The sequence below is a fragment of the Trematomus bernacchii genome, unplaced genomic scaffold (assembly GCF_902827165.1).
Source record: "Trematomus bernacchii unplaced genomic scaffold, fTreBer1.1, whole genome shotgun sequence".
NCBI classification, from domain to species: domain Eukaryota; kingdom Metazoa; phylum Chordata; class Actinopteri; order Perciformes; family Nototheniidae; genus Trematomus; species Trematomus bernacchii.
Genome location: NW_022988139.1, coordinates 5,436 through 33,359, shown reverse-complemented (window position 1 = coordinate 33,359; position 27,924 = coordinate 5,436). Strand labels below are relative to the sequence as shown.

The 27,924-nt window shown below is 40.8% G+C and overlaps 1 protein-coding gene across 1 annotated transcript; it reads right to left on the bottom strand.

Moving 5' to 3' along the window:
* Positions 1-6: 6 nt before the first annotated feature.
* zgc:165508 (uncharacterized protein LOC100101652 homolog) lies at positions 7-27,720 on the bottom strand. Its single transcript, XM_034122158.1, has 5 exons — positions 27,574-27,720; positions 15,090-15,183; positions 14,071-14,253; positions 4,899-5,030; positions 7-3,441 (listed from the first exon to the last, which is right to left on the bottom strand). Exons 2-5 carry the CDS (start codon positions 15,157-15,159, stop codon positions 2,729-2,731), a joined length of 1,098 nt encoding a protein of 365 aa, XP_033978049.1. The 5' UTR covers positions 15,160-15,183; positions 27,574-27,720; the 3' UTR covers positions 7-2,728.
* Between the last annotated feature and the right edge of the window lie 204 nt (positions 27,721-27,924).

The window sequence follows — 27,924 nt, the reverse complement described above, 5'->3', positions numbered from 1 at the left end:
CCTCCAGCTACAGCGAGAGGGGGAAAACACACCCAGCGGAGGAGCAACAGGAGAATTAGTGCCTCTAAAAACAGAATTTGAAAAAGAGAGGGGGAGGAAAGAAGTGACCGCCAGCGTGGAGGATGTGATGATGTACAACTTGGGAGGTCAAAGGTGACGAATGAATGAAAGGCACAGCTATGGTATCAATGGTTTCCCCCTGAGTTGTCGCTGTCTTTTTCCAAAACCTCCTCAATGTCCTCCAGATGTTCGTACACTGCTTTTTAAAACCGCCAACAGGTTAAATCCTTCCAACGAGAGCTCACGTTTTAAAGGGAATCGCTGCATTGGAGGGGTTTATGAATTGATATGCAAGCTTAAGTAGCTCGCTGACATCTTACAATACACACACACACACACACACACACACACACACACACACACACACACATTTGAACAAAACGTCAAACATGTTTGTCGCATGTCGAGGCTTTTTTTTTTTTTTAAACGGTCGATCAACAAGAAAGAAGGATTCGGGGAATGAATCTGTGCTTTAATTATTTGTAGAAAATACCATGCTTTTTCTACAAAAAACACACACACACACACACACACACACACACACACACACACACACACACACACGCACACACACAGAATGACAGATGATTGGTGTTATATGTGCGGGGGGGGGATGCATCGATGCTCTGGTCCAAATGGGATTTCCTGAGTTGTATGAATGACATTTCCCTCGACGTCGCTCCTCATATCTCCGGAGATGAATATGTCACAAATCATGTCATGCCATTTTGCAAATATCATCAAAAAGAAAGGAAAGTATAGAATCAAAGGCAAAGCTTCCAAGGTATGAGAGGAAAGGAAACAGAAAACTCGTCAGGAGGATCATGACAGAATGCAATAACAAAACGTATCACAGTATCCTCTTTTGAAATCAAAAATAAAATTCACATTTGTTATTTTTTTTCCCAGTAAACTATATCACACAGTGATAACGAAGAAAAGGAGAAATCTACGGCCACATTAGCTTCGTGCAAAAAACCACATACACTGGCACGCCGCGTAGGCAAAGAGATCAAAGCAAGACAACGCATACAAAAATATAGAAAATTCTCCGATGCATCTCTGCAGAGAGACGACTTCCTGTCTCTTCCACTGCGCCACTTCCTGCCAAACATCCCTTACACTTCAGGATCAATCTGTCAGGGTTTGTTGTATTTTTTTTTAAGACAACCAAACTTCTCCCATTTAAGGAATCCACATGAAAACCCCAAAGATATCCAGAAGCTATAGTCGGCAGAAGTCCATCGTAATGATGTCTGGAATAACGTGAACAACAACATGTCTGAGTGATAGAAAACTAGTACAATAAAAGCATATCATTTCTGTTATATCATTTGTGACAAATCTTTTTCTTTTTTAAACTTTTGTTATTTTAAAATACATACTATGCCCTGTCACTTTGTAGACATTCCAGCATTTGCTCATAATTGGTAGTGACAGGGTTAAATAGTTTGGCATACTTAGCAAGCCATGCCCGAAAGGATGCTATTTTGTCTCTTGCAAAGGAGAAAAGAGGGGGGGGGGGAGGAGAGGGAGGAAATCCCGGGATGCAGGTTCAACGCTCCCCTCCAGAGGGATACGCTGGGGAGAAAGGGGGAGGGGGGGGGGGGGGATACAGAACAGCTGAGACTGCAAACCGGGCTCAAGACCAGGTCAGCCCATCGGTTTTAGCACTTGCAAAACACATGCAAATATAAGTCAGAGTTTTGGGACTCTGACGTTCTGTCGGCCTGTTGGCGGCGTCCGTTTTTTTAAAGAGTCGCTTCACGGGAAGGGACGGAAACTGAGTCTTTCTGAAGTCCAGCTCTCCTGTTCTCACACTGATAAAAAAGATTGTTTGGACGCCTTTAAAGAAAATAGAGTCGGTACATCGAATGGGGACAAAGCGAGGCGGGGAGGAGTTGAAATGCTGCAAGTAAGGCAAAGACGGATGCTTCAGTCAGAGGAGAAGGGGGGACAGCATGCGAGGCGGATAAAACGTTCAGATGCCGAAATAGTCTAGTTGCCAGTTCATAGGGTCCTTTTGTGATCCTGGAAATGCTGAGTACCCCAAAGTGTTGGGTTAGAAATGTTTAGTACGGGTCTGAAGCACAGAGAACGTGCCGATATGTTGGAAATGTGCACAATTATCATAAGTTGCGTTAACTAGCATTAATTAGCATATGCAGAAAATAGCTACACATCTATTTGTGACATTTTTAAGATCATTAATGGCAGTTTTGAGTGCCCTAAAGCTTTAAAAATCGACCCAAAATTCAACTAAATCTACCCATCTGGAGAACAGATACGGCCTCTTTCTGGTTCAGACTGACATTTGTATCCTGAAAATGCCAGAAATGGATTCAACATCCTCAAAAACACCCAAAACCACAACGAAATTGTCCAAATTGTCCAAAACCGATTTGAAACTAATGTCTGCAAACGCTTATTATTGCAACTTGCAACTATGCTAATTGTGCAAATCGCCCAACATATGCAAGTTAACATCCGGCAGGTTCTACGTGCTGGGGATCCTCACTATACATTTCCATCATAACCCTTTGGGGTGATCAACATGTCATGGGTCCACACTGCTGGCAACTAGACTGTGATGGAGAAGGGGGGGGGGGCAACAAAACAACACATTCTTCTGAAGAGGGGGTTCAACTCTGAGGGGGGAGGAGAGGAGTCACTGCTCGTCTCCTGCTCTCTCCTCTTCCTCCTCCAACTCCTCCTCCTCGTCCAGAGACACCACCCCGGAGGACGCCACGTCAGAGACCCTCCTGCGCGGCACATATTCTGGGGGGAATACCTCCTCTTCCTCTCCTCCATTTCCCTCCCCCTCCACCTGGCAGCCGGTGTTTTCATAGTCCTTGCAGGGGGTGTCGTCGTCCTCGTCCTCCCCGGGGGAGAGGTACGTCTCGGAGTAAGACATGGAGTAACACGGAGAATCCTGACCTCCACATGGCCTTATTCCTCCTCCTCGTCCTCCTCCATTTCCTCCTCCACTTCCTCCACTTCCTGCTCTCTGGAGGCGAGCCAGCAGAAGCTCCTCCCCCCCCTGCAGCGCGGACAGGATTTTGGCGGCGAGCTCGGCAGCGCTGCTGTAGTTTCCTCGATGGCCGCCATTCAGATCTCTCAGAAGAGGAAGATGGTCGTCCAGACTGCAGAGGCTGGAGCACAGGGTGTCCGGGGAGCCAGCGGTGGGGGAGGGGTCTCCACTTCCTTCTCCTCCTCCGCCACTTCCTCCTTCTCCTCCTCCTCCTCCTCCACTACCTCCTCCTCCACCTCCACCTCCTCCTCCACCTCCACCTCCTCCACCTCCACCTCCTCTCAGACTCAGGTGTTGGCAAAGCTGGCTGTGGATCAGGTCCTTCAGGTAGGGAGGATACGAGGACAGGTCTAGAGGAAACACACACACTGTGAGCATAACTGAAGAACAAACAGTACTGTAAAGACAACACAAGATGGCTCCTTCAACAACACAGACACACATGAATGTACTCCACAAGAAAAGGGGGAGAAGACACATAAAAGCAATGTGATTATTAATATTTTAAGATATTACAATAAAACGGTTATGTGACCATAATTATGGGGTGAAAATCTGTTATGAATCAGTTATATTTCCTGTATACTGTATATTGCAGAATCATATATGAGCAGATTACCATGTGCCATTGATGATACTAATAGTATTTTTTCTATCAATAATATCTGAATAAGTCCGGCAGAAAAGCTATTTTTGATGATTAAAGTCATGTACATATATGTGAGTGTACGTGTGAAACTCCATTCACTAGATGATGGTATTAAGAAGCCATAGTTAGAGAAGCTGCGGATAGTATAAGCAGTGGTGGAGAAAGTTTGTTTCATTCAGTAAAAGTACTAATAATACTACACTGTAAAAAGAACAGTTTCTCTCTTCAAATTGTAGAAAAAAGTGGCACAGAAAGCACATTACAAGTACCTCAAAGGTTTACATACAGTAAGGACAGCAATGAGTAAATGTACTTGGTTATTTTCCCACCACTGTTAAGATAATTTAATGCTTGTTTGTGTGCGAGTCTTGCAAGAAGAATCCATGGATGTGTATAGAGACAGAGCTGCTTGTTAGAAGCTGCAGGTCGTACTGGCTAAGGTGGTTCACTGTAATCAAGATGAATGCTAAAAGGTACACACACACACACACACACACACACACACACACACACAGCCATGATCAAACACACTGTGTGTATTTATAACCCGCTCACACGGACACTGTCTCTGCAGCAAAAGGAAATGATATTAAAGTTGCAGGAGGGATATCAGATTGCGCTGAGGAACAAAAAAAAGATGTCGGGAGAAGATGAAAACTAGGGCACTGGGACAATGAGGGACACAGAGAGAGAGAGGGGGGAGAGAGAGGGGGGAGAGAAAGGGAGGGAGAAAGGGAGGGAGAGGGGAGGGGAGAGAGGCTGTGAAATAAATTGAAGATAAAAAAAACTGCTCTACATTTTTTTGACAGCAACTAATCGATTAATCTGGAAAATAATCACCTGGATAATCTGTGTGTGTGTGTGTGTGTGTCTGTTTGTGTGTGTATGTGTGTGTGTGTGTGTATGTGTGTGTGTGTGTGTACCTGTGCTCTGATCGAAAAAAAATAGACTGCAACTAATCGATTAATCGGGGAAATAATCACCTGGATAATCTGTGTGTGTGTGTGTGTGTGTGTGTGTGTATGTGTGTGTGTGTGTGTGTGTGTGAGTATGTGTGTGTGTGTATGTGTGTGTGTGTGTGTGTGTGTGTGTGTGTGTGTGTGTGTGTGTGTGTGTGTGTGTGTGTGTGTGTGTGTGTGTGTGTGTGTGTGTGTGTACCTGTGCTCTGTGTGCTGGGCTCGTTGTTAGGCAGGAAGTCCTCGTCGTACGAGTCGTCGTTGGACTCGTCTCCGTCCACAGAGGACCAGGCTCTCAGCTTCGCCTCCGCTATGGCAAACTGCTCCGCCACACCTGTGCACACAAACACACACACACACACACACATGTTTAAACACAAATAGGTTGCAGAAACCATTGATTTAATTGTACTCGAAAGACATAATGGGGTTATGTGATCATGTGTTATGTGATCAAGAGGATCTGTAGCAAACCGTTTGTAAAATACAGCTTGTAGGTCGGGACATCATTCAAGTTTTTTCACATATTTTGCAATGTTTGTACCAAAAATTGAACTTACAGGGATTTGGATATTGGTCCATATTGTGATTTGTATAAAGTTTCTATTAATTGTGCAGCCCTAGTGTCATATCACAATATTGAAATACATCCTGATAATCTATCCGAAACTTGAGAATAGAGACACTTAACGTAAAGACTTTTGAATATATATTGCTAACACATCTAGATGGAGCTACCCTAAAACAAATCTAACCCTAAATGGTCCCCAACATTTATTAATCAGTCGAAAAATGGGTTTAATCTAATTAAATGGAAAACAATGGTTCAAATGTAATGGATTTCAAAGTAGAGTGACTTGTTTAAAAGTCCCTAAGGACATTTCGTGTTTTTAAGCTTTGACATATTTGAATACACACACAGATAAAGACATATTTATTTCAAGTTATTATCTAAATCTCCAACATGTGGACCTCTGCGAACCACACATTGTAAGATTTATGTATACGTTGAATTACCCTTAATAAGATGATCTTCCTTAGCCTTGTATGTGTGCGAGGCGGAAATAAATGACATGCAAACACATAAATATACACGTAAAGTGCACACAGAAATGCACGGTAGGCATGGAAACAAGGAGGCAGGAACATTGTGTCCTGATGTCATGTGTGTGTGTTTGATTGACAGGTGTGAGCGAGGAACAAAGTGCATGCTGTGTTCGGAGGTCGTTTGGCTGGTGCACTTAAGATGGCCCTGTGTGTTGGTGCCTTTCTTCCAGTGCAGAAGATTATATAGAAAAGCACTAACATAATCTTTACGTCACTGGAAATGTCAGGAGAATACTTGAAATCCATCTCCAGGCATGTTTTTAAGTATGTAACAATGCTCTGACATGATAAAGATTTAGTCTCGGAAAGGGGGCAAGACATTTGCTCATTAGCCCTCATTGAGTAATTGTTGATTATTCACATTAATGGCGGGTCGTAGCTCAATATGCATAGTTTTGGTGTCTGGTTTATTCCCTTTCAATGATTCAATTGACCTGTATTTTAAACTGTTTTATAAGTGTGTGTGTGTGATAGAGATTATGCAATGTTTTGAGTGTGTGTTGATTGTTATGTACCAGCCTAAAGAATGTAAAAATATGGCATGAATCATCTCTTCTCTTTTCTGAGATTACTGTATTTAAAAAAAAATCAGATCAAGGAAATATAGAAGTTATTTCAATATTTCAAAAATGGCATTGTTTGATTGCCTTATCCAATGGCAAAGCAAAGGCAAGACTTTGACGTCTGATTGATTGCTGCTTATCACACTACTCCAAAAGTAGTAGTTTCCTTTATAGCCCAACATTAGCCACCTTTAGCTTAGCGGTGGTGACGTGAAGTCATGTGACCGTGCTGTAGTTCCTTTATAGCCCAACATTAGCCACCTTTAGCTTAGCGGTGGTGACGTGAAGTCTTGTGACCATGCTGTAGTTCCTTTATAGCCCAACATTAGCCACCTTTAGCTTAGCGGTGGTGACGTGAAGTCATGTGACCGTGCTGTAGTTCCTTTAGCGCCCAACATTAGCCACCTTTAGCTTAGCGGTGATGACGTGAAGTCATGTGACCAAGCTGTAGTTCTTTTATAGCCCAACATTAGCCACCTTTAGCTTAGCGTTGGTGACGTGAAGTCATGTGACCGTGCTGTAGTTCCTTTATAGCCCAACATTAGCCACCTTTAGCTTAGCGGTGGTGACGTGAAGTCATGTGACCGTGCTGTAGTTCCTTTATAGCCCAACATTAGCCGCCTTTAGCTTAGCGGTGGTGACGTGAAGTCATGTGACCGTGCTGTAGTTCCTTTATAACCCATCATTAGCCGCCTTTAGCTTAGCGGTGGTGACGTGAAGTCATGTGACCGTGCTGTAGTTCCTTTATAACCCATCATTAGCCGCCTTTAGCTTAGCGGTGGTGACGTGAAGTCATGTGACCAAGCTGTAATTCCTTTATAGCTTAACCTCAGCTTTTACTTAAAAAATCATTGTTGTTAATACGTGGAGATTATCCCACTGAACAAAATGTGTAAATATAAACGTGTTTTTGTCTCAGTTCAAATATTCTGTGTTAATCTAAAGTCTAATAAAAGAATCCCATTGGCTTTCAGTCGAGGGAACCCTTGCAATGCTAACGTTTACATAAATATGTCACCACTGCATCGCTTCATAAGCCACAAGGTCCAAGTGACAAATCGCCTTCGATCACCATCAGGAGCCGGCCAATCAGAGAGCGAGCCTCCCTTTTCTCTTCTTCTCTTATCCTCCACTCATCCAGCTGTTTGGTATTCTCTCCTGTTCCTCCTCTCGCCTTCATGTCCTGCCTTTTTCTTCCAATCGTCTCTCTCAATGAGACGCTCTATCGACTCACCTGACTCCCCTCATTCCCCCCCGTTCACTTTCCTTTACCCCTGCAATCTTTCTGTTGCTCACTTCTCATCTTGATTTCTATCTCTCTCTCTCTCTCTATCTCTCTCTGGTCGATGCTCAGTATTCATGCGTTGTCTCCCACAGAGAGATCGATGCTCCATGCTATCTCCCACTGTATCTCGGCTCTCCTTTAACACACTGCAAACACCATGTTCTTTAGTTCTCTTTTTAAAAGCCTTTCACTTTTTTCGCTGCATTCATACTTTGTTATGCCACTGACCCACATCCCCAGCAACAAGGAGGTGACCCAGTTTCTATCTGGACAAATAGAGGAAACTAAGTGTTATGTTGTGGGGAAATAAAAACAGAAGGCATGATGCAAAGTTTGACTCCAGATGAGCTGGTATCTTGGGATTGAAGCACTTTTCTACGCTGTAGCAAGAACAAAGAAATGTCACAAACAACTTTACTAAGTGAAAGCTGAGCTGGGAGTGGAGAGGGGGAAATCAATCAAACCTAATACGAATATGCTGTGACACACACTTACACACACCTCTACACATGTACTGGATGAGCGTTTGGCACTACGCAAAAGAAAATAGGTTAAAATACTTGATTCATTTGAAAAGATATAAGAATTAAAACTGCATAACATGTGCTAGACATATCATCTGAAGTTAGGACACATAGAGATTGAAGATACCAGTAGCACACGCACGCACGCACGCACGCACGCACGCACGCACGCACGCACGCACGCACGCACGCACGCACGCACACACACACACACACACACACACACACACACACACCTCTCTGTCAGTATAGGCTGGCAGCCACAACGGAGAGACACTGCTGGATTACCTTCAAACTGTGTGTATGCATGTGTGTGTGTGTGTGTGTGTGTGTGTGTGTGTGTGTGTGTGTGTGTGTGTGTGTGTGTGTGTGTGTGTGGGTTTTTTTGGCAGGAGGCATTACATCAATAGGACAACCCCACCTGCCTTTTTCCAAAACTCGTGATGCCTCTTACACAAACACACACTCTTTTTTTCCCCACAGTCACACACTCTCACTTTCTGTACTAACATGCTCGCTGACATTCACACAGTCACAGTCACCGCGATACAAGGAGAGTCAGCACAACTGGTGTAATGGATGATGTAATCTGAAGAGACAAGGAGAAATGTATTGTATAGAAATGTCTCCTAAACGCCTGGTAGGTACAAAAAAAAAATGGAAACAGTGTGAGAAACGGTGCTGAGCTTCAGATCTTCTTGCTAAGGATTGGATTCTGTTCATGGTCCGTTTACAATAAAGCAATGCTTGCTAAAACTATATTATTTTAATCATTATTAACAAATCATCTGCTTCTGAATGTGGCCAAGACCAGAGAGATGAGCTGGGTTTCACTTCTCTTAACGTCCCTCACTTGCGTCTTTTCCTTGCGTTTTATTTAATAATCCATTCCTTACACACTCAATGTATATAATATCCTGCTTGATATTTTGTTTTCTTTAAATCGGCCCTTCAATAGCGTTTTATTTGTCAGACAGTTTATAGATTTTTTATCTTCACGGTCAACTTCTATATTTTCTACTTTTGTAATGCTGTTTTATTTCTATTTTGAGATGTCCACATTTTAGATTTTTTTATGTCTACTCTTTTCATTTCTACTTATGTGCAATGGCTTGTTTTTTATGCTGCTGCAACACAAACATTTCCCAAATTGGGATTCATAGAGTACATCTTATCTGATCTTATCTTATTTTACCAGGTAAGTCCCAACTCTTTTCCAAAACGAGCCCTGGCCAAGACAGAAGAAGGCTCAATCCCAAACCACCCCCTACACCCTACCCCTACACACTACCCCTCAGTTTGCGCGTTCGCGCGGAGGGTCCGCCACATTAAGTGCTTTTCCAAACCAACCAACGAGTGTGGAGGGGGAGTGGGCTATCAAGCCATCAAACAGCGGTCGACCTGGCCGGTCTCAACGCTGTGTGTGTCCATCAGGAAACACGCTGTTTACAAACAGTTCCAGCAAACATCCACTGATAAACTGCGATGTTAACAACCTCATGATAACCTCGTATTTTTTAAACGTAGGATCGTATACCTGTGTTTAGTCTAGAAAAAGGTAAATGTGTGCATTTTATTATAAAGTTGTGTATATTTACAGACTGTTGCAAAAAATAAGAAGCTTATAAACATCAGGGTTAAAACTAAAAGAGCTTTACATACAGTTACGGCATTTCCTGTTTCTGCCGGAGAGAGGGGAGTTTGTCCCAAAGCTTGTCGCTGTATTTACTCCCTCCATCTGATAGGAGGGAGCCTCGTTGAGCTGCGAGCGTCACTCCCCGGAGTTCACTCCGTCACGGAGGGGGAGTGTGTAGGGGTAGGGTGTAGGGCGTGGTTTGGGATTGGGCCGAAGTGTTTCAAACTAGATATTACATTACATTACATGTTTCTTGTTAGACGCTTTTATCCAAAGCGACTTACATACTCAATACTGTGGACAATCCCCACAGGAGCACTTTGGGGTGAAGTGTCTCAGGGACACAACGACATGCTGACTGCAGTGGGGTTTGAACCTGTCCCCCTGATCCGAACACCAACCCTCAGATATCTGGGCTGAGACACATATGTCGATATAGGGGCTGCACAATGGAGACTTAGTGAAATCAGAATATGGACCAGTCCAATATGCATAATGCAATGAGTGCAATGTTTTTGGTAAATATATGGAAACATCTGAATAGAGTATTATGCTGCATTGAAGACCCTGGTATTTTACAGACTTTATAAAAAATATTTGTTTGGTAATATCGTGAATCATATCGTAATATCAGTCAGAAATATTAATCTTTGTTTATTTCGTTTTTTATTTACTTATTTATTTAAATCACATTTAGTTTGTTTTTCAAAATTGTGCAATTCTTAATGAAACTAGATGTGGTTTTCAATATTGTCAAAAGGAATAAGTGTCTTTTCCTGGTTTGAAAAGGCTGACATTACCTTATTATTAACCTTTACCCATTTAATAACTTATGAAACTTATGATTATTTAATAAAAGGCTCATTGTTTAAGTATTTTGAGAAAAGACAACAATGGTACAATATCGTAGCAATATTGATATAGAGGTATCTGTGATATTTCATTTCCTCTATGTCAGGGGTGTCAAACTCAAGGCCCGGGGGCCAAATCCGGCCCGTGACTTCACCTCATGCGGCCCCACAAGAATATAATATGTTTATTATACGGTTACATGATGCTTTACAGAAGCTCGTTGCCCATAAACTACATGTCCCACAATGCATCTCAAATTTGACTTTTTTCTCAGAATTAGATTTTTTTTTCAAAATTTCACTTTTTTTTTATTTATTTTTTTTTTCCAGAATTTGGCTTTTCTTTTTAAAAATCATTTTGTGACATGTGCACTGAAGAGACTTGCAATTATTTTCCGTAGACTTCTGCTTTCAGACGTAGTTAATTATGAAGTTATTAGCCTATCAGATAATAATCCAATGCAGAGGCAATAATGTAATATAATTATTTTATATATATTAAATATTTATATATGTATTTTTATATAGTCTTATATATAAAACTGGCCCTTTAAGTGCAACCATGATGCTGATGTGGCCCGAGATGAAATTGAGTTTGACCCCCCTGCTCTATGTCATCCAGCTCTATAAAATACACGCTAACGGAGTCATGTGACCAAGAAGAGCGACAATTCAAAAACAGGTCTAGCGAAGGAAGCAAGTATAACAAACTCCATTGAATTTTAAACTCTTCATTTATTTTCTAAAATCTCTAAAAGCTTCACCGTATTTCATGCAATGGCCAGGTTCAAACTGTTATAAAAAAGCCCGTTTATAGAGCTGTTTAAAACTATATAAGGAATATAATAAATCATGGTTGAGCAAAGAAATGTGAACTTTCCTACCCACCGAAAACTCTTAATTGATGCCTCATTTTGGGGGCATGAGAACAGAAGAGAAGTCATGTAAAAAGTAGGAAATGAAAGAGAAAGGGGAACAGAGGAGGCATGCAGGGAAATCGCTCAGTCATGGTGGCAGAAGCCAGGAGCAAAACCTTACTGTGCAAATTAACCTTGAGAGTCTGCATTGCAGGGAGAACGGAGGGAGAGCAGGAGGGGAGAAAAAGGGAGAGAGAGAGGGCAGAGAGGAGCGTTTAAAGACAGTGTGAATGGGATGAAGAGGGAAGGACGGGAGTGAATGTTAAAGATGAGGTGAGGAAGGGAAAGATAAGAGGAGGTGTGTGTGTGAGCCGGACTCTGAGAGGATGTGTGGAACATTTACACCTGAATAATTAATATATCATCTGATGTAAACTAAAAAAGACAGCTGTCCTCTAACAAAAACGTTTGGTTATCATCGCTCCAAAAGTTTGGGACAAGCTCACTATTTAAGATTGCAGAAAGTCTACACACAGTCTTCTGCCAAAAGAACACCTGTGTTGACATTTGTTTTAAATGTGTATGAAGCACTCTTCAATGTTTGGCAAATACATGGTTGGAGGTATCAGTCTTAAACCAGGAAATTAGTTAGCACTTCCTGTTCCTGTGTCTTGAAGTAAGTGTTTTTAAAAAAATGTGTTTTTGGTTAGAAGCGTGAAATAAGGTCTGTGGTTAACAAAAGACTATAACGTTGTGTTATACAACATAAAATACGTCAGTAAATACCCCACTGATAGATTTCAAAACAGTGGTTGCTAACAAGTGTCTAAATGAGACGACTAAATGTTATCACGGACAACATTAGCCGCCTTTAGCTTAGCGGTGGTGACGTGAAGTCATGTGACCGTGCTGTAGTTCCTTTATAGCCCAACATTAGCCACCTTTAGCTTAGCGGTGGTGACGTGAAGTCATGTGACCGTGCTGTAGTTCCTTTATAGCCCAACATTAGCCACCTTTAGCTTAGCGGTGGTGACGTGAAGTCATGTGACCGTGCTGTAGTTCCTTTATAGCCCAACATTAGCCACCTTTAGCTTAGCGGTGGTGACGTGAAGTCATGTGACCGTGCTGTAGTTTCTTTATAGCCCAACATTAGCCACCTTTAGCTTAGTGGTGGTGACGTGAAGTCATGTGACCGTGCTGTAGTTCCTTTATAGCCCAACATTAGCCACCTTTAGCTTAGCGGTGGTGACGTGAAGTCATGTGACCGTGCTGTAGTTTCTTTATAGCCCAACATTAGCCACCTTTAGCTTAGCGGTGGTGACGTGAAGTCATGTGACCGTGCTGTAGTTCCTTTATAGCCCAACATTAGCCACCTTTAACTTAGCGGTGGTGACGTGAAGTCATGTGACCGTGCTGTAGTTCCTTTACAGCCCAACATTAGCCACCTTTAGCTTAGCGGTGGTGACGTGAAGTCATGTGACCGTGCTGTATTTCCTTTATAGCCTAAAGTTAGCTTTTTACTTCAGAAATCATAAAGTGCTGTTAATATGTGGAGATTATCCTGCAGAACAAAACGGCAAAGTATCATAAACGTCACAGAGTTTGGTTTCTGCAAAAATCTAAAATCCCACTGGTTCTTTTTGAAGGGAACCAATGGGAGATGCTGCCTTCAGGGTCGGTTAAAAGAAATACGTCATCCCTGCACCCCCTTTGGCTTTTTAAAACGTACTTGCAGGATGTTTTATCATTATTTTTCACATTACCATAAGCCTTCCTGCCCTTAGTGTGTGAGTCACCTCTTCAGTTGATCCATGAACGTCATTTGGTGTAGCAACAGCAACAGTGAGTGTTTTAAAGTGGGGAAATATTAAAGTTGTATACTACAAAAAAGCCTTGTTTGTTCGAAGCTATTATAAAACGACTAATCTGCTTTTATTTTGCATCTGATTACCTATGTGTTACAATGGTTCTCATTAATTGGGATCCCTTCTGTGATTATTAATCATTATTTTGGCACATTTTCCTAACCCCTCTTGCCAGCTTAACTTGGAGTATAGCTGTTGTGAAAACACTGAATGTCCTCTTCCAATATCAGAGTCCACATGATAACAAAGGTATCCCAACTGTAGCTGTGTACATGACAGGATGTATGATTACCTAGAAGAGCATCAGGACTGTTTTAGGCATATGATAGCTATGTGATTAACATGATGATTCAGCCTCTATAGAGATAGACATATGACAAGCATGCTCATTTCTGACGTGGAGCTAATCTGAAGTAAACATTGAATACTGCTTTCTATTCCTCCATCTTGTGACTGTGTAACTCCCTCTCTTGGATATCAGCATGTGAAGGACACTGTTCAGGAACTAGTTGATGCTCTGTATGTGATGACTACTTCCATTCTGGAGAGGATCAGAAATACATGGATCCTGAGATTGAAGCTCAAGCCGGGGACGAGTGAGATTTTTCAAACAATAGCAAAGCAAGGTGTTTGTTAAATGTGATATTTACTGAATAAACAAGGAGCACAAACAGAAGGAGTCTCACCGGCTGCAAAGCGCGCCTCCTGCTCTCCCTCGGTGAGTGCTGAGTAGGATCTGTTTAGATCTGACGCTGGAGCGGGGGTGTCGATGGGTCTAGACCACCCTTTCCACTCGATCAGGTGGGCGACTCGGCCCTGAGCCATGGCTGTAGGCTTCGTCACATGATCCTTCATTACCTGGGAGATACCTGCAGAGAAAGAGCAAGGGGCAGAGGTGTAAAGTAGATTAACTCAAGTACTGTACAATCTACACTCCACTACAGTTCAGAGGTACATGGTGTACTTCTACTCCACTACAGTTCAGAGGTACATGGTGTACTTCTACTCCACTACAGTTCAGAGGTAAATGGTGTACTTCTACTCCACTACATGTATTTAATACCTTTAGTTACTTCACAGATCTGGATGAATGATGTGAAATATAACCAAGTGTTAAATCAGACTTTAGTTCCACCTGGAGTAAATTCACAAGCTACCCTGCAGTATACAAAGTCATTCAAACTAGCTGCACCTTTACCAGCTTTGAGAACACTTTCATGATCAATCATTATAAAACATATCATATATATTATTCTGAAATGGACCAATCTGCACAATGACTACTTTTACTGTCGCTACTTTAAATATATTTTGATGAGAATACTTTTCTACTTTCACTTGAGGAACATTTTGAATGCAGGACTTTTACTTTAACAGAGTATTCCTACACTCTGGTACTTCTACTTTTACTCAAGTACAAGATCTGAGTACTTCTACTTTTACTCAAGAACAAGATCTGAGTACATCTACTGTTACTCAAGTACAAGATCAGAGTACTTCTACTTTTACTCAAGTATAAGATCTGAGTACTTCTACTTTGACTAAAGTACAAGATCTGAGTACTTCTACTTTTACTCAAGTACAAGATCAGAGTACTTCTACTTTTACTCAAGTACAAGATCTGAGTACTTCTACTTTTACTGAAGTACAAACACCTTTATTATCAGATGCATTCACTAACTTCTACATTAAATATCACACTCACCATGCAGGGAGGACCGCGCTAACGCAGCGATCTCTTGAATGGTCAGAGCTCTTCTTGATTTTGGTAACATTTCAATGGTGTCGTCAACATTCACCTGAAAGGAGAGGAAAGAGAGGAATGACTCGGGGGGGAAAGCTGGAGCAGTAAAGCACAGCTCAGCATAAACGTGAGCCAGAATACATAATGACTCACGAGAAAACCCAGCGTTGTGTTTTCATTGAGAGGAGACTCCTGTGTTCACCGTGCTTTAACAACGTCAGGGTGTTTCAAGGTCTTGGAGAGGGAAGAAGATCCTCTTTACACACGTACCATGCGTTTAACGAGGCATAAGCTGAATGTAAACAAACCGTACGCTGACCAGTGATTTTTAAGAAGCTGTTCAAAGGACCACAGCACGTTTAAATCAGTTTAAATCAGGCGTGTTAAGTAGCAGGTCTTGCCACAATTGAAATGATGAAAATACAACTCTCAGTTATTATTTTACAACCTGGACGCACAGATAAAAAATACATGTAAGTAAAATGCACATTTGTTATCTTTGCAAGGCTTCTAATAACAATAACGGATTGTGATTGGCTGTAGATTGAAATGATGACATGTGACTTAATGCCTGCAAAAAAAAAACAACCTTTTTAGTTTTTTTGACAACTTTTTCTCAATGAAAGTAGCAATGACTAGATCCATAGGTTGTGAAAAGTCACTAGAATACACCAAAGCATAGGAATGCATCCCATAATATACCTCTCGCTTTCACTGTTGGTTTCAATACGTCTTTACAACTTGCTAAGAGGATGTGAAAAGTTGCCAAATCTTAAGAGAAAGTCGCAGTTTGCAAGACTGCATGGCGGGTGAAGAAATAACAGTGATTCAGTAGTTTCATGTGATTATACACTAATGAAAAACAGAGTGATAAATACTATATTCCATGTTCGCTAATTGATCCACCTTTACCTACACACTGGAGCTTTAAAGTGATACAAAAGGAGGACATATGTTCAGCAAACACAATTGATTTGCATATTAATTCACATGGAAGAGTAGAAACAGCCAAGCCAATGCTACAGTTTGTTGGTCTCGTTGTAACTAAAGTAGCTCGTTAAATTAGCCTGTTAGCGAATGAGCTAATGAGCTAATGAGCATAACAACCGTTTGTAAAGGTAACTGAGCTGAAGCTTCTCCATTACACCTGGGGAGCGTGCTGCTGCATCTATGGCTGCAGAGAAGAAGGCACTCGAATAAGAACAACAATAATACAGCATTAGTTACAGGTTTATTTGATTACATAACAAATATAAAGTATTAACATTTCTGTCTGTCAAAGAACTGATTTATAAATACTGCAGCTGGTTTATAAAGCATATTATTATTTTGCATAATCAGCACTTTTAATTGTTATACTTTAAGTATAATAAGATGCTAGGACTTTTGTATTTTTACTTAAATACGGGTTTGTTATGCAGGACTTTTAGTTGTTACAGTTAAACATTTTGTCAAATACAAGCTAAAAATGTTTTCAAATTACGTCTTTTTCACATCAGAACCATGTGAAAAAGTAGGTTTTAGACATACGAGGAATTTACTTGGGGTAAGAATAAAAAGAGCAAAAAATAGTACCGTTATAAAAAAAAAAATTGAAAACTATTTTAAAGACAATTGTACAGATTAAAAATAAAGACAATATTTACACAAAGTATAAATATGTAAGAAATGGAGTACAGTGAAATAAAATATGACAAATACTATATTCTTAAATCAATTAATCTTGTCAAACTGTTTTTTAAAGCCAATACTCACGTACTTTTACTTAATTAAATAAATATTTTTTTTACTTGAAACTGAGTATTTCTACAATATTCCAACACTCCGTCCTTTGACCATCTATCTGAGTACTTCTGTACATGTGTACGTCAATACCCAGAAGCATCATTTTACAGGTGCACTTCTTCAAAGGAAACTGATTAACCTACAACCAGTTAGTGGGTGACCCCCCCCCCCCCCTCAGTTTATAGACCCAGACAGAAAACAAAAGATGAACCCGCTCCTCCAGGTCAAATCCGTCCGCTCCGTAAAGTCGAACAACAAAAGAGAGTATCGGGTGTTGACAAGCGTCTTTGTGTCCGACGCTTTTTTTAGCCCCACCTGTATTCACGTGGAAAATGGACACGTCAACACCAAAGGCCTCATGCTGAGTGTTGTTACTCAATATGGGTCAAAGCTCCTGGCTGACTGAGCAACGTGAGGATTTCTTTTAGAGGAAGACAAGTGATTCTCAGCAGGGAGGGAGTGTGACGCTTTCAGCTGCTTTCATTTAGACGAGTAAACACGGGGGAAATACACTACACAATACACTGGAACAAATGCTGCTCCAAAAACAAGGAACAAATAAGGAAACAAGGTGTTTTTGCTTGTAAGAAGTACAACAATCTGCCAATAAGAACAAGTGCCCATTAGCTTAGTTAGATTTCTTGAAATAAGATGCGATATTTAGATACATTAAATCTCGTTATTAGCTGGGAGAACTTATTTTGAACTATATTTGACCAGAATTAGTAAATGTTCTGTTACAAAATAAGCCAGAAATGCTAAAAATGTTTCTGTTTTAGTTGGACATTGTCCATTAAAATTGTGTTTTATAAAATCAGTTTAGATGTATTTCTTAAAACAAGATGATCCATCTTTCACAAACACCACAGCAGCTTAAAACCCTTGTGACATGTACAAAAAAAAAATGAGATACAACTCAAAATGAGTCTTTGACTTAAAGGGGACCTATCATGCAAAATGCACTTTTGTACGTCTTTTATACATGAATATGTGTCCCCGGTGTTCCAGGGAACTCACCAAGTGTCAGAAAACACAACCCTCTCTATTTTCCTCCATACCCAAATCTCTAAAAAAGGGGCTGCAACGGATCTGATAAAAACTGATCCAGATTTGAACACTGTCCTGACGTCAGGACAGTGGTGCTACGGCTATTGGGCCAACTCCACCAATCAGGAGGAGACAGCCACGGCCATTGCCGTTCGAAAGCGCTGGAGACGCTGTAGTACATATGCCAGGCCTCTAGATGGTGCTGTTCTCACAGAATCAACCCTTGCTAAAAACAGATCTAAAAAATGTCAAATTGAGCAAAATGAGGCATGGCTAAAATGACTTCTGAATTATGTTCAAAAGTGCATTTGTATGGCTAACTTTTGGTGAAGTAGACAAAGTAAACTCCTAATCGTGGATTTTGGATGTTTCCTTTCCACTAGTCAGAAAGCACGCACGTTATGGAAGGAAAATAGCCTCAAATTGATGCTTGATAAACTCTACTTGTCGCACCTTCATGTTTTAAAGCTAAGCTATTTGTATTCATGGATTTTGGTTTGTCAAAATTGTCCAATGCATGAAAAAAAAAACGTATTTTCCTGTAGTATCTCCACTTAAATCTCACTCGCGTCCTTCCTTTTACTAACAATGAGGTTCATCACCCTGACCTTGTCCTGTCGATTCCATTTAACATCAGCCGAGTCACAAATAAACAAGCAAACAACAACTAAAGATGGTTAATCCGTCAGAGGCGGGGAATCCCCAGCCTGTGATGGTATCAGAGTTTATAATAATCCTCTGGAGCCGCGGAGAGCCACAGATCAGAGGATAATCTGCAGGAGACGTGACACACACCCTCAGAGAGAGAGAGAGAGATATATCGTGTTTGGCTTTAATTAAAAATCAGATGTCAGACACTTAGTGCCGTCCACCTTCAGCCCGGTGTTTGTTTGCAAATAGATACCCAGAGAAATCCTTTCAGACTGCTGTGGGAGGATCTTACACTCCTTCAGGGATAACACTCAGACTTACGGCGCCGAATGCAACTTGTATTTTTCCAGAAGAGTTTCCCGTGATGATACTCTATGATAATACTTTGTCAGATAAAGACTGAGATTGTTCTTTAGTTCCATTTGCATTTTCCACATATCTAAGAATCTTAAAGTATATTTAAACTCCTATTTGAACTATGTAGATATCTTCATGCACTCACGCACAGGATTTCTTAAAGTATTATAATTGTAGATTATAATTGTGACCTGTGGTTTTGAGTATTTCAAGTGGCATCCTCTGTTTTCCTCTTTCCTGTGGACTCTATAATGTACATTTGTCTGGAATTGGCCATGGTGCAGAATGAGTACTTAAGTACATACTTTTACTTACATTTTGAAGTCAGGTCTTGTAGTTGTGATGGAGTATTTTAATCAGCACAAACAGAGAATTATGGTGCATTTTATACTGAAATAGTCTCTTAATGCTGCTTCAAATTGTGCGCGACAACAAAGACCATTGTTACAAATCTCAATTGCTCTCAAAGAACATCTGCAGGGAAACAATTATTGAAGCTCAAGCGTCACCTTTTTCTTTTTTTATACATCCGTCACAACTCCACAGGTTGCATAAGTGTGAGTGACATTTTGTTTTTATCCCTCTTATTGTTGTATAGTTACTAAGGTTACATCACAGCAGAAATCCACTGTGTGTCTTTGTACTGTCTGATTGAGACACACACACGCACACATACGCACACACACACACACATACGCACACACACACACACACACACACACACACACACACACACACACACACACACACACACACACACACACAGACACATATGCACACACACACACACACAGACACACACACACACACACACACACACACACACACACACACGTACACACACACACACAGACACACACACACACACGCACACATATGCACACACACACAGACACACACACACACACACACACACAGACGTACACACACACACACACACACACACACACGTACACACACACACACACACATACACACACACACACACCACACACACACACACACATACACACACACACACATACTATGTACACATCACTTCAGGGTACATTACATTGACTTACATGCATTTCCTGGAGACTTATCCTAACCTTAACCATAACCAACACATGCCTAACCCTAACCCTAACCCTAGGCGAGTCCCCACACGTGACTGTGTAAACAGATTTAGGTCCCCACAAGTATAGTAATGCTGCACACACACACACACACGCACACATATGCACACACACACAGACACACACACACACACACACACACACACAGACGTACACACACACACACACACACACACACACACGTACACACACACACACACACACACATACACACACACACACACACACACACATACACACACACACACACATACTATGTACACATCACTTCAGGGTACATTACATTGACTTACATGCATTTCCTGGAGACTTATCCTAACCTTAACCATAACCAACACATGCCTAACCCTAACCCTAACCCTAGGCGAGTCCCCACACGTGACTGTGTAAACAGATTTAGGTCCCCACAAGTATAGTAATGCTGCACACACACACACACACACATACACGCACACACACACACACGCACACACGCACGCACACACACACACACACACACACCACACACACACACACACACACACACACACACACACACACACACACACACACACACACACACACACACACACGTCTCTTTCTTCCACATGTATCTATGCAAACCTCTCTCTCTCTCGTTTCTCTCTTTCTCTCTTTCTCTACGTCTTAACTTTTCCACGTTGGGAACATTTCTATGGCAACTGGTCGCCATGGAGCGATTCCTCTCTGCACGCCTGACGTCGTCACAGAAAAAGAAACAAATAACTGCCACTGCTTCCTCCTTTCATTCGCTGTGAAATCTGCAGCAACACTGCGTCACAGACTGAACATTCGCATCATCACACATGCATGAAATCTCTTCGGTAGCTTTTCATAGGCAGCAGGAAAAAGGAACATACCTGCTAGGAAAGTGTAAATGAATTTAATGACAGACTGTGGCTGGTTGCACAAAACACTTACCTTAATTATGACACTTTATAAAGGGTTATACTGATGTCTTTTCACCATAAAAGGTGTCCTTATAGGGAGAAATATGAAGGCATTTAAATAGACTTTACAGCGGTATAATGTACAGTCTTCATGGTGAATGTGATGTGTGTTAAAGCCTCATAAAGTTGGCCTATAAAAGCACTGCTGAGTTTAATTGTGTGTCCAGTTGCCAAAGAAATGTCAGTGTTTCCGTTGGTTGTCTTTCTAGATCCACAGCTTGAACCAAAATGACCCCATAAACCCTTTATTTCCATGCCTAACATCCTGTATAACTCATAGCTACTAGTCTTTGAAGCAGAGTATCCTCTCAGTTCACCTGCTTTTACCAAATAAAACACAACCATTAACAGGATCACACACCGATGCAACCAGTGTGGTTTTCTACCTGCTGTTTGGTCAAATAAACAGTTTTTATGGTGGTTTCGATACCTGGTAATGCCCCGTAAAGATGGCCTAGAGATAGTAAAGAATAAAAGAAGACAAGATAACCAAATAGTCAGAGAAGAAGAAGACAATATGTTGTTGATATGGAGATTAATTATAACAGAAAACAAATCTATATTCAATAATTTTAGTTCCATGATTGCAGACTATCTGGATATTGATTGAATGTATATTGTTGTCTGATAACAAATTGATCTTTATACTGAAGTGGGAGTAATGTAAAATCAATTACTCAATGAACAAACTTATTAAGTTAGAGTCAAAGGTATCTTAAAGTTTGGTCGCTAAGGTCTTTATCTTTAAGGGCTTTCTTAAGTAAAAGACCAAGATGTGGATAAAATCTTAAATCCTTATTCTGGAAACCTTAAAGGTGGGGTAGGTAAGTTTGAGAAACCGGCTCGAGATACACTTTTTGTTATATTCCATGGAATGCTCTTAACATCCCGATAGCAATGAATATCTGAAGTGCTTTGACAACAAATCCATACAAAATATCATCTGTGGAAGCCGTAGTACTGTAAAAAGCACGACCAATCATTTGAGCCGGCCCGGCTAAAATAACTGGATGGCCTACCTGCCTGTCAGCCTTCCATCTGTGCACAAACTTATCTCGTGCCCTCATTGGTCATGTGCGCGTTCGTGTGTGTTGGAGGAGGGGCTCTGGAAGGAAGTGGCAGATTTTCTCCGGCTGTGTATTTTCAAATTCTAGCGCACTCGAGCTGGTTTCTCCAAAATTACCTACCCTACCTTTAAGGTGAAAACTTTTTGTGCAAACGGTGTTTTTTAAAGAAACTGTAGGTAATGGCTGCAACGCATTATTTCATGTTTTTAAATATTCAGTCAAATTAATCATTTTTGCTCTGATACTACATCACATGTCACTTGTTAGACGCTTTTATCCAAAGCGACTTACATACTCAATACTGTGGACAATCCCCACAGGAGCAATTTGGGGTGAAGTGTCTCAGGGACACAACGACATGCTGACTGCAGTGGGGTTTGAACCTGTGACCCCGCTGATCCGAACACCAACGCACAACCCACTGCGCCACACACCTCCCACATGAACAATGACACTAAAATCCTAACTAAAAACTCTCACTTAATCAAGTAAATCTGTGTTTTTTGAGGTGCCTGAAGTGCACAGCGTTAGACATGTGGTAATATCAGGACTCCAGCCATCCTGTCTCTCACGGTGCGTTCAATACCTGCTCTGAGTTATTCAACAGGGAATAGAGAGAGGCTGGATATCATAATGGATCATTTAGGCTGCGCTAATAATGCTCTGCACATCTCAGACCTGCTGGATTAGAGAGGAGAGGTCGATTCATACTGCTTTATTCTTCTTCTTTATCCCTGAGCATACTGTAAGCATTACACTGAGTTCACAGCTCCATCATGAATAGACTTAAATACTGATTGTTGGTAATTATATATCAACAACTGCAGCAGAACAACAGGCTTCTTATGCTGCACGCTTCTACTTCAAAATGTCTGACTTCTTCTCAAAAAGAGACAGTGGGTGTTTCTCAATATCGAGTACGCTTGCTTGGTAGCACATGTCTTCCGAGTCACTTGCTTCAGAAGCGAGGCAAGAATACTTCCTGGCATTCGGAAAACGAAGAGTGGAACAGGCTAACAAGTGTGCAGGTGTGCGTCATATGAGAGGCCCCGCCTTACATTTTCCGCCACAGATTTGGGGAAATTGGTTTGGCGCAAAGCATTGTGGGGATTTTAAGACCGCGGAGTCTACACATGTGCAGCCTCGAAATGTCTCGCTACGAAGTACGCCGGGCTCGGTAGAATTCCAAGTATGCTGGACATTGGAACAGTCCTTCGGCCGTACTCGATGACGTAGTATGCTTGAAATAGCGGCTCTGGAGCAGCTTTACTCGACATTGAGAAACACCCACAGTCTTTTGTCCCCTATCTGTAGTCAAGGAAGTATAAAAGACTACAATTCCCACGGCGCCGAGAGACACAGAGATGGTGTGAAAGACGCCGTGGAGTCTATCGTTAAGTAACCGTTAAAGTTATATAAGCTATAAGACAGTCGATCTGAGTTGTTTATTATTTATATCTGAGTTGTGGCTCGTTTGTGTTGATTTGTTTGACTCCGTTGTAAAAGCCTGTTTTATTTATTGAATGTGTGAAAAGTGTAATATTATATAATATAACGCAAGTCCCACAATATCAACACATCATCGAGAGCCAGAAAAGTCATCATTACTGTGAGTAAAACTAATATACTGAGAGATAACGGGTTAGAAATGTCTGTTTTAGGCGACTAAGTGGCTTTATGGAAACAAAGGAAGGAAGACGGAGGAAATACTCCATCTACTTCCATTTGTTTTTACATTATACCATGTCCTGATGCTTTCAACCAAAGCGACGTACAATGACTTTATCGTAGAAATGCCAACGTAATCTGGGGTTAAGTATCTCGCCCAATGACACTTCAACATGCCGACCCTCCAGTTAGACAACCACTGAGCCAAAGCTAACCTCATTTGTGTATTAATGCTCATGTAAGGCACTTTAAATGTAGTCAAAATGTGCTTTATGAAAGCACTTAGCGTACTCTACTTTACAAATACATCTTTTAGGTGTGTACAGTAATAGCTGTCTGTTCAGGTTGCATAGTGAAAAGAAGTAGTCAGACAAACCAAAGTAGAATTGTGAATGGATAACAATCAACTTAAAAGGCAACATAAAGTATATTTGCCTGTTATTATTAAAAATAACACATGCTATCGTTTAGTAAAACCTATTCTGTGTCAAAATAAGTCGTTTGTCAAGAAAATGTTATAAATGCCACAAAAAAATGTGTTTCCACTTCCCAAATCAATTTAAAGTGCACCTATCATGCAAAATGCACTTTAGTACGTCTTTTCTACATGAATATGTGTCCCCGGTGTTCCAGGGAACTCACCAAGTGTCAGAAAACACAACCCTCTCTATTTTCCTCCATACCCAAATCTCTAAAAAAAGGGGCTGCAACGGATCTGATAAAAACTGATCCAGATTTGAACACTGTCCTGACGTCAGGACAGTGGCGCTACGGCTATTGGGCCAACTCCACCAATCAGGAGGAGACAGCCACGGCCATTGCCGTTCGAAAGCGCTGGAGACGCTGTAGTACATATGCCAGGCCAGTAGATGGTGCTGTTCTGCCCTTATCAGCCCTTACACAAACAGAGCTAGAAAATGTCAAATTGAGCAAAATGAGGCATGGCTAAAATGCATGATCTGTTTGGTATTTTGAAAAAAAAAAAGTATAAATATGCCTTATATAGGTATGGTCCTACACTATATGATTCAAATATAGCATGATAGGTCCACTTTAAAGTGCACCTATCATGCTATTTTTAGGCATATATTATGGGTCTCCGATATATAAAAATATATCCCTCATACCCCTCTATTCCAGCCCTGTTAGAGAAACACGGATTTTGGGTCCTTTGCTTAAAAAAAAGGAGAAAAAAAAGGAGGCGGAGCTAATGCCTGATCAGAATTCTACCAGAGATAAAGTTAAATTCTGCTGTGATAAAACGCCATCCTGTTCTAAACCACATCAAGGATTATTTCTGAAACAGTATGGAGCTTGCGGGTTTATCACAAGGTGAGTTCCTTTTTTTATTTCCTGCTTTTTAAACACATGTGCTCTCCAGTACAGGTTAGCTCTGAGTGTTAGCGAGGCTTGCTAATGTAAACAAAGACGAGATTACGTCCAAAACACGTCAGGCATTGTTTCTGATAGCAACTTTCTGTGGGTCCACCATCCGAAATTACGTCATATCGGCAGCAAATCTGCAAATCGTTTTTTAAAGATTTGGGTACACAAACTAATAACTGGATCAGAAATTGATGCAACTAGTGGAAAGGAACATGTGTTTTCTCACATTTTATTGGTTTAATTAACATTAAAGAGAGCCACTATATATGTGAGCATATGAGTCGATGATATTTTGTCCAACAGGCGAGAGGCGTTTTACTCGATGACCCTGAGAAACCATTTAAAATCCCAAATGACTTTTTTGCTAATTACACTGAAGGGCTCGCATATAAGTAGAAACCAAGTGGTTAACATTAATGAAAGTAAAATGGAGAAAGAACTGAAACATTAATAAGATAATTATCAAACCAGGAAGGGTTGATCAAATAATTTTCTGCTTCATGCAGCCAATTACTGACAGAGCGCCATCTGTGATTAGGAATATCTGGATGCTGTCTGACTAAGTTAAGACTCACTGATGTGATTGTAGCTTAAATAACGTGAAGTCGTGCACTGAACATCCTTCAAAGATCTGTAGAAATACTTGGAATTGCATTTCTAGGGTTCAAACTGAGTGGCTCAAAGTGCACTAACTATTCATCCCCTTTGTAGGACTGGTAACAAGTTATATTATAAGTAATTTTTTAAAACAACACCTTGATATGGCTTCTGCAATATGTGACTGTTCATGTTAATACAATAAATATTCGTGTATCTTACTGCTCGGCAAAGACTTTTTACCAGAGAAAACTAAAAAAGTTTTTAGACTCCATGAAGTGATTAAAGCTAGTCAAATATTTTCGAAAATGCGGAAATGTCACATGCACGCTTCCACTAAATTCAAAGCATCACAATGTTAGTTTGAACTTCAGGTCATCATCCATTGTTAAGCACTGAGAAATATGAAGTAGTCGACGGATAATAGAGTGTGGCAGTCATTTGTGTAGACTGACCCGGAAGTTAGCATCTCCCTGGTTCCCTCCACGAAAACTCAATAGGAATTTTTCATTGGATTTTGGATTATTGCAGAAAACAATCTCTGTTCAAATCTCTTCATATATTGTGTTAACCGCAGATCTTATTTCAGGCATCTAACCAAAAACAATTTAAAAAAAACGTTGACTTTGAGACGAGGGAGCAGGAAGTGCTAAAACACTAATTAATGAGTTCAGGATGAATTCTTGCACAGATCTATTGTTTTGATAAGTATACAATGCTTAGCTCCCAGCTCATAGAGTCCTATTGTGAAGCAGGATATGTTCAAAGTTTTATAGAAGCTGCCGGAGGATAACTTGCATATGTTGGGAAATGTTCACAATTAGCATTAGTTTCGTTAATTAGTATGAATTGCCATTATAGCCTATGTGGACAATAGTTACAACATTTGGTTTTAGGGGTTATTGAGGATGCTGAGTCCATTTCTGACATTTTCAGAATAAAAAATGAACCAGAAAATGTCGTATTTGTACTGTCTGTGGGCTGATTTTGATTAATTTTGGGTCGATTTGGAAGATTTAGGGGACTCTCTGGATCATTTGGATTGGACAGATTGCCTATTTATCTGAGAAAAAATTGTCCACAGTAGAGATTATAATGTCTATCTTGTGCTCTCTGTATCCAATGGTCTCAACACTACTCATGGTAGTCAAAATCAGACTATAGGCTTCCCAAAGCAAACTGAAATAAAAAAAAAATAGTTTTAAGTGCACCTGGCTGAAGTCCAGTGCGCCCAAAGGTGCCTATTTCTTTTTTTAAACAGTGGTTTTAGGGGTTATTGAGGATGTCCATTTCTGACATTTCCAGGATCAAATATGGCAGGTCTAACCCGAAAATGTCTTATTTGTACTCCTTGTTGTCTGATTTTGATACATTTTGGGTCGATTTGGAAGATTTAGGGGACTCTGGATCATGTGGATTGGACAGATTGCCTATTTAACTGAGAAAAAATAAATAAATGGTGCTCTCTGTATCCAATGATCTCAACAGTACTCATACTGTAGTAGTCAAAATCAGACTATAGGCTTCACAAAGCAAGCTCAAATATATATATAAAAAAAAAAGATTGTTAAGTTTAGTTAATTAGCATTAATTAGCATTATAGCCATGTCTGACATTTCCAGGATCAAAAATGGCAAGTTTAACCCGAAAATGTCATATTTGTACTCCTTGTTGTCTGATTTTGATACATTTTGGGCCAATTTGGAAGATGTAGGTATCCAATGGTCTCAACACTACTCATAGTAGTCAAAATCAGACTATAGGCTTCACAAAGCAAGCTCAAATATAAAAAAAAGTGCACCTGGCTGAAGTCCAGAGCGCCCAGAGGTGCTGTCAGAATCAGTCTTCGCACCAAGCTGGTCCGCGTGTTTCCCAAAAGTGCGAGGTCGGACAGGGAGCTCGCCGCGCTCCAGTCCACGCGCAAAGTACCGTCAGCGGCCACTGTCGGGAGGAAGAGAGCCACGTGAAGATCATGTGAAATGAACAAGTCGTAAAACTCATAGTCGCCACGCAAAAAGAACAAATTCTCGCTCCGAAAACAAAAGCGACTCGCTTCCGCTCTCAATGTGGCACAGAAACGTCGTTTGTTGTTATTTCTGGAGCAAGAACACGATCAACTATGAGTTTTAAAAGATGAGGAAAAGAAAGTACT

Coding starts and splice junctions, on each gene's coding strand:
- zgc:165508 (XM_034122158.1), bottom strand. CDS start 15,159: ATGTTACCAAAATCAAGAAGAGCTCTGACCATTCAAGAGATCGCTGCG. Junction 14,254..15,089: donor AGCGCGGTCCTCCCTGCATG/GTGAGTGTGATA, acceptor CTTTCTCTGCAG/GTATCTCCCAGGTAATGAAG. Junction 3,442..4,898: donor GCCCAGCACACAGAGCACAG/GTACACACACAC, acceptor TGTTTCCTCTAG/ACCTGTCCTCGTATCCTCCC.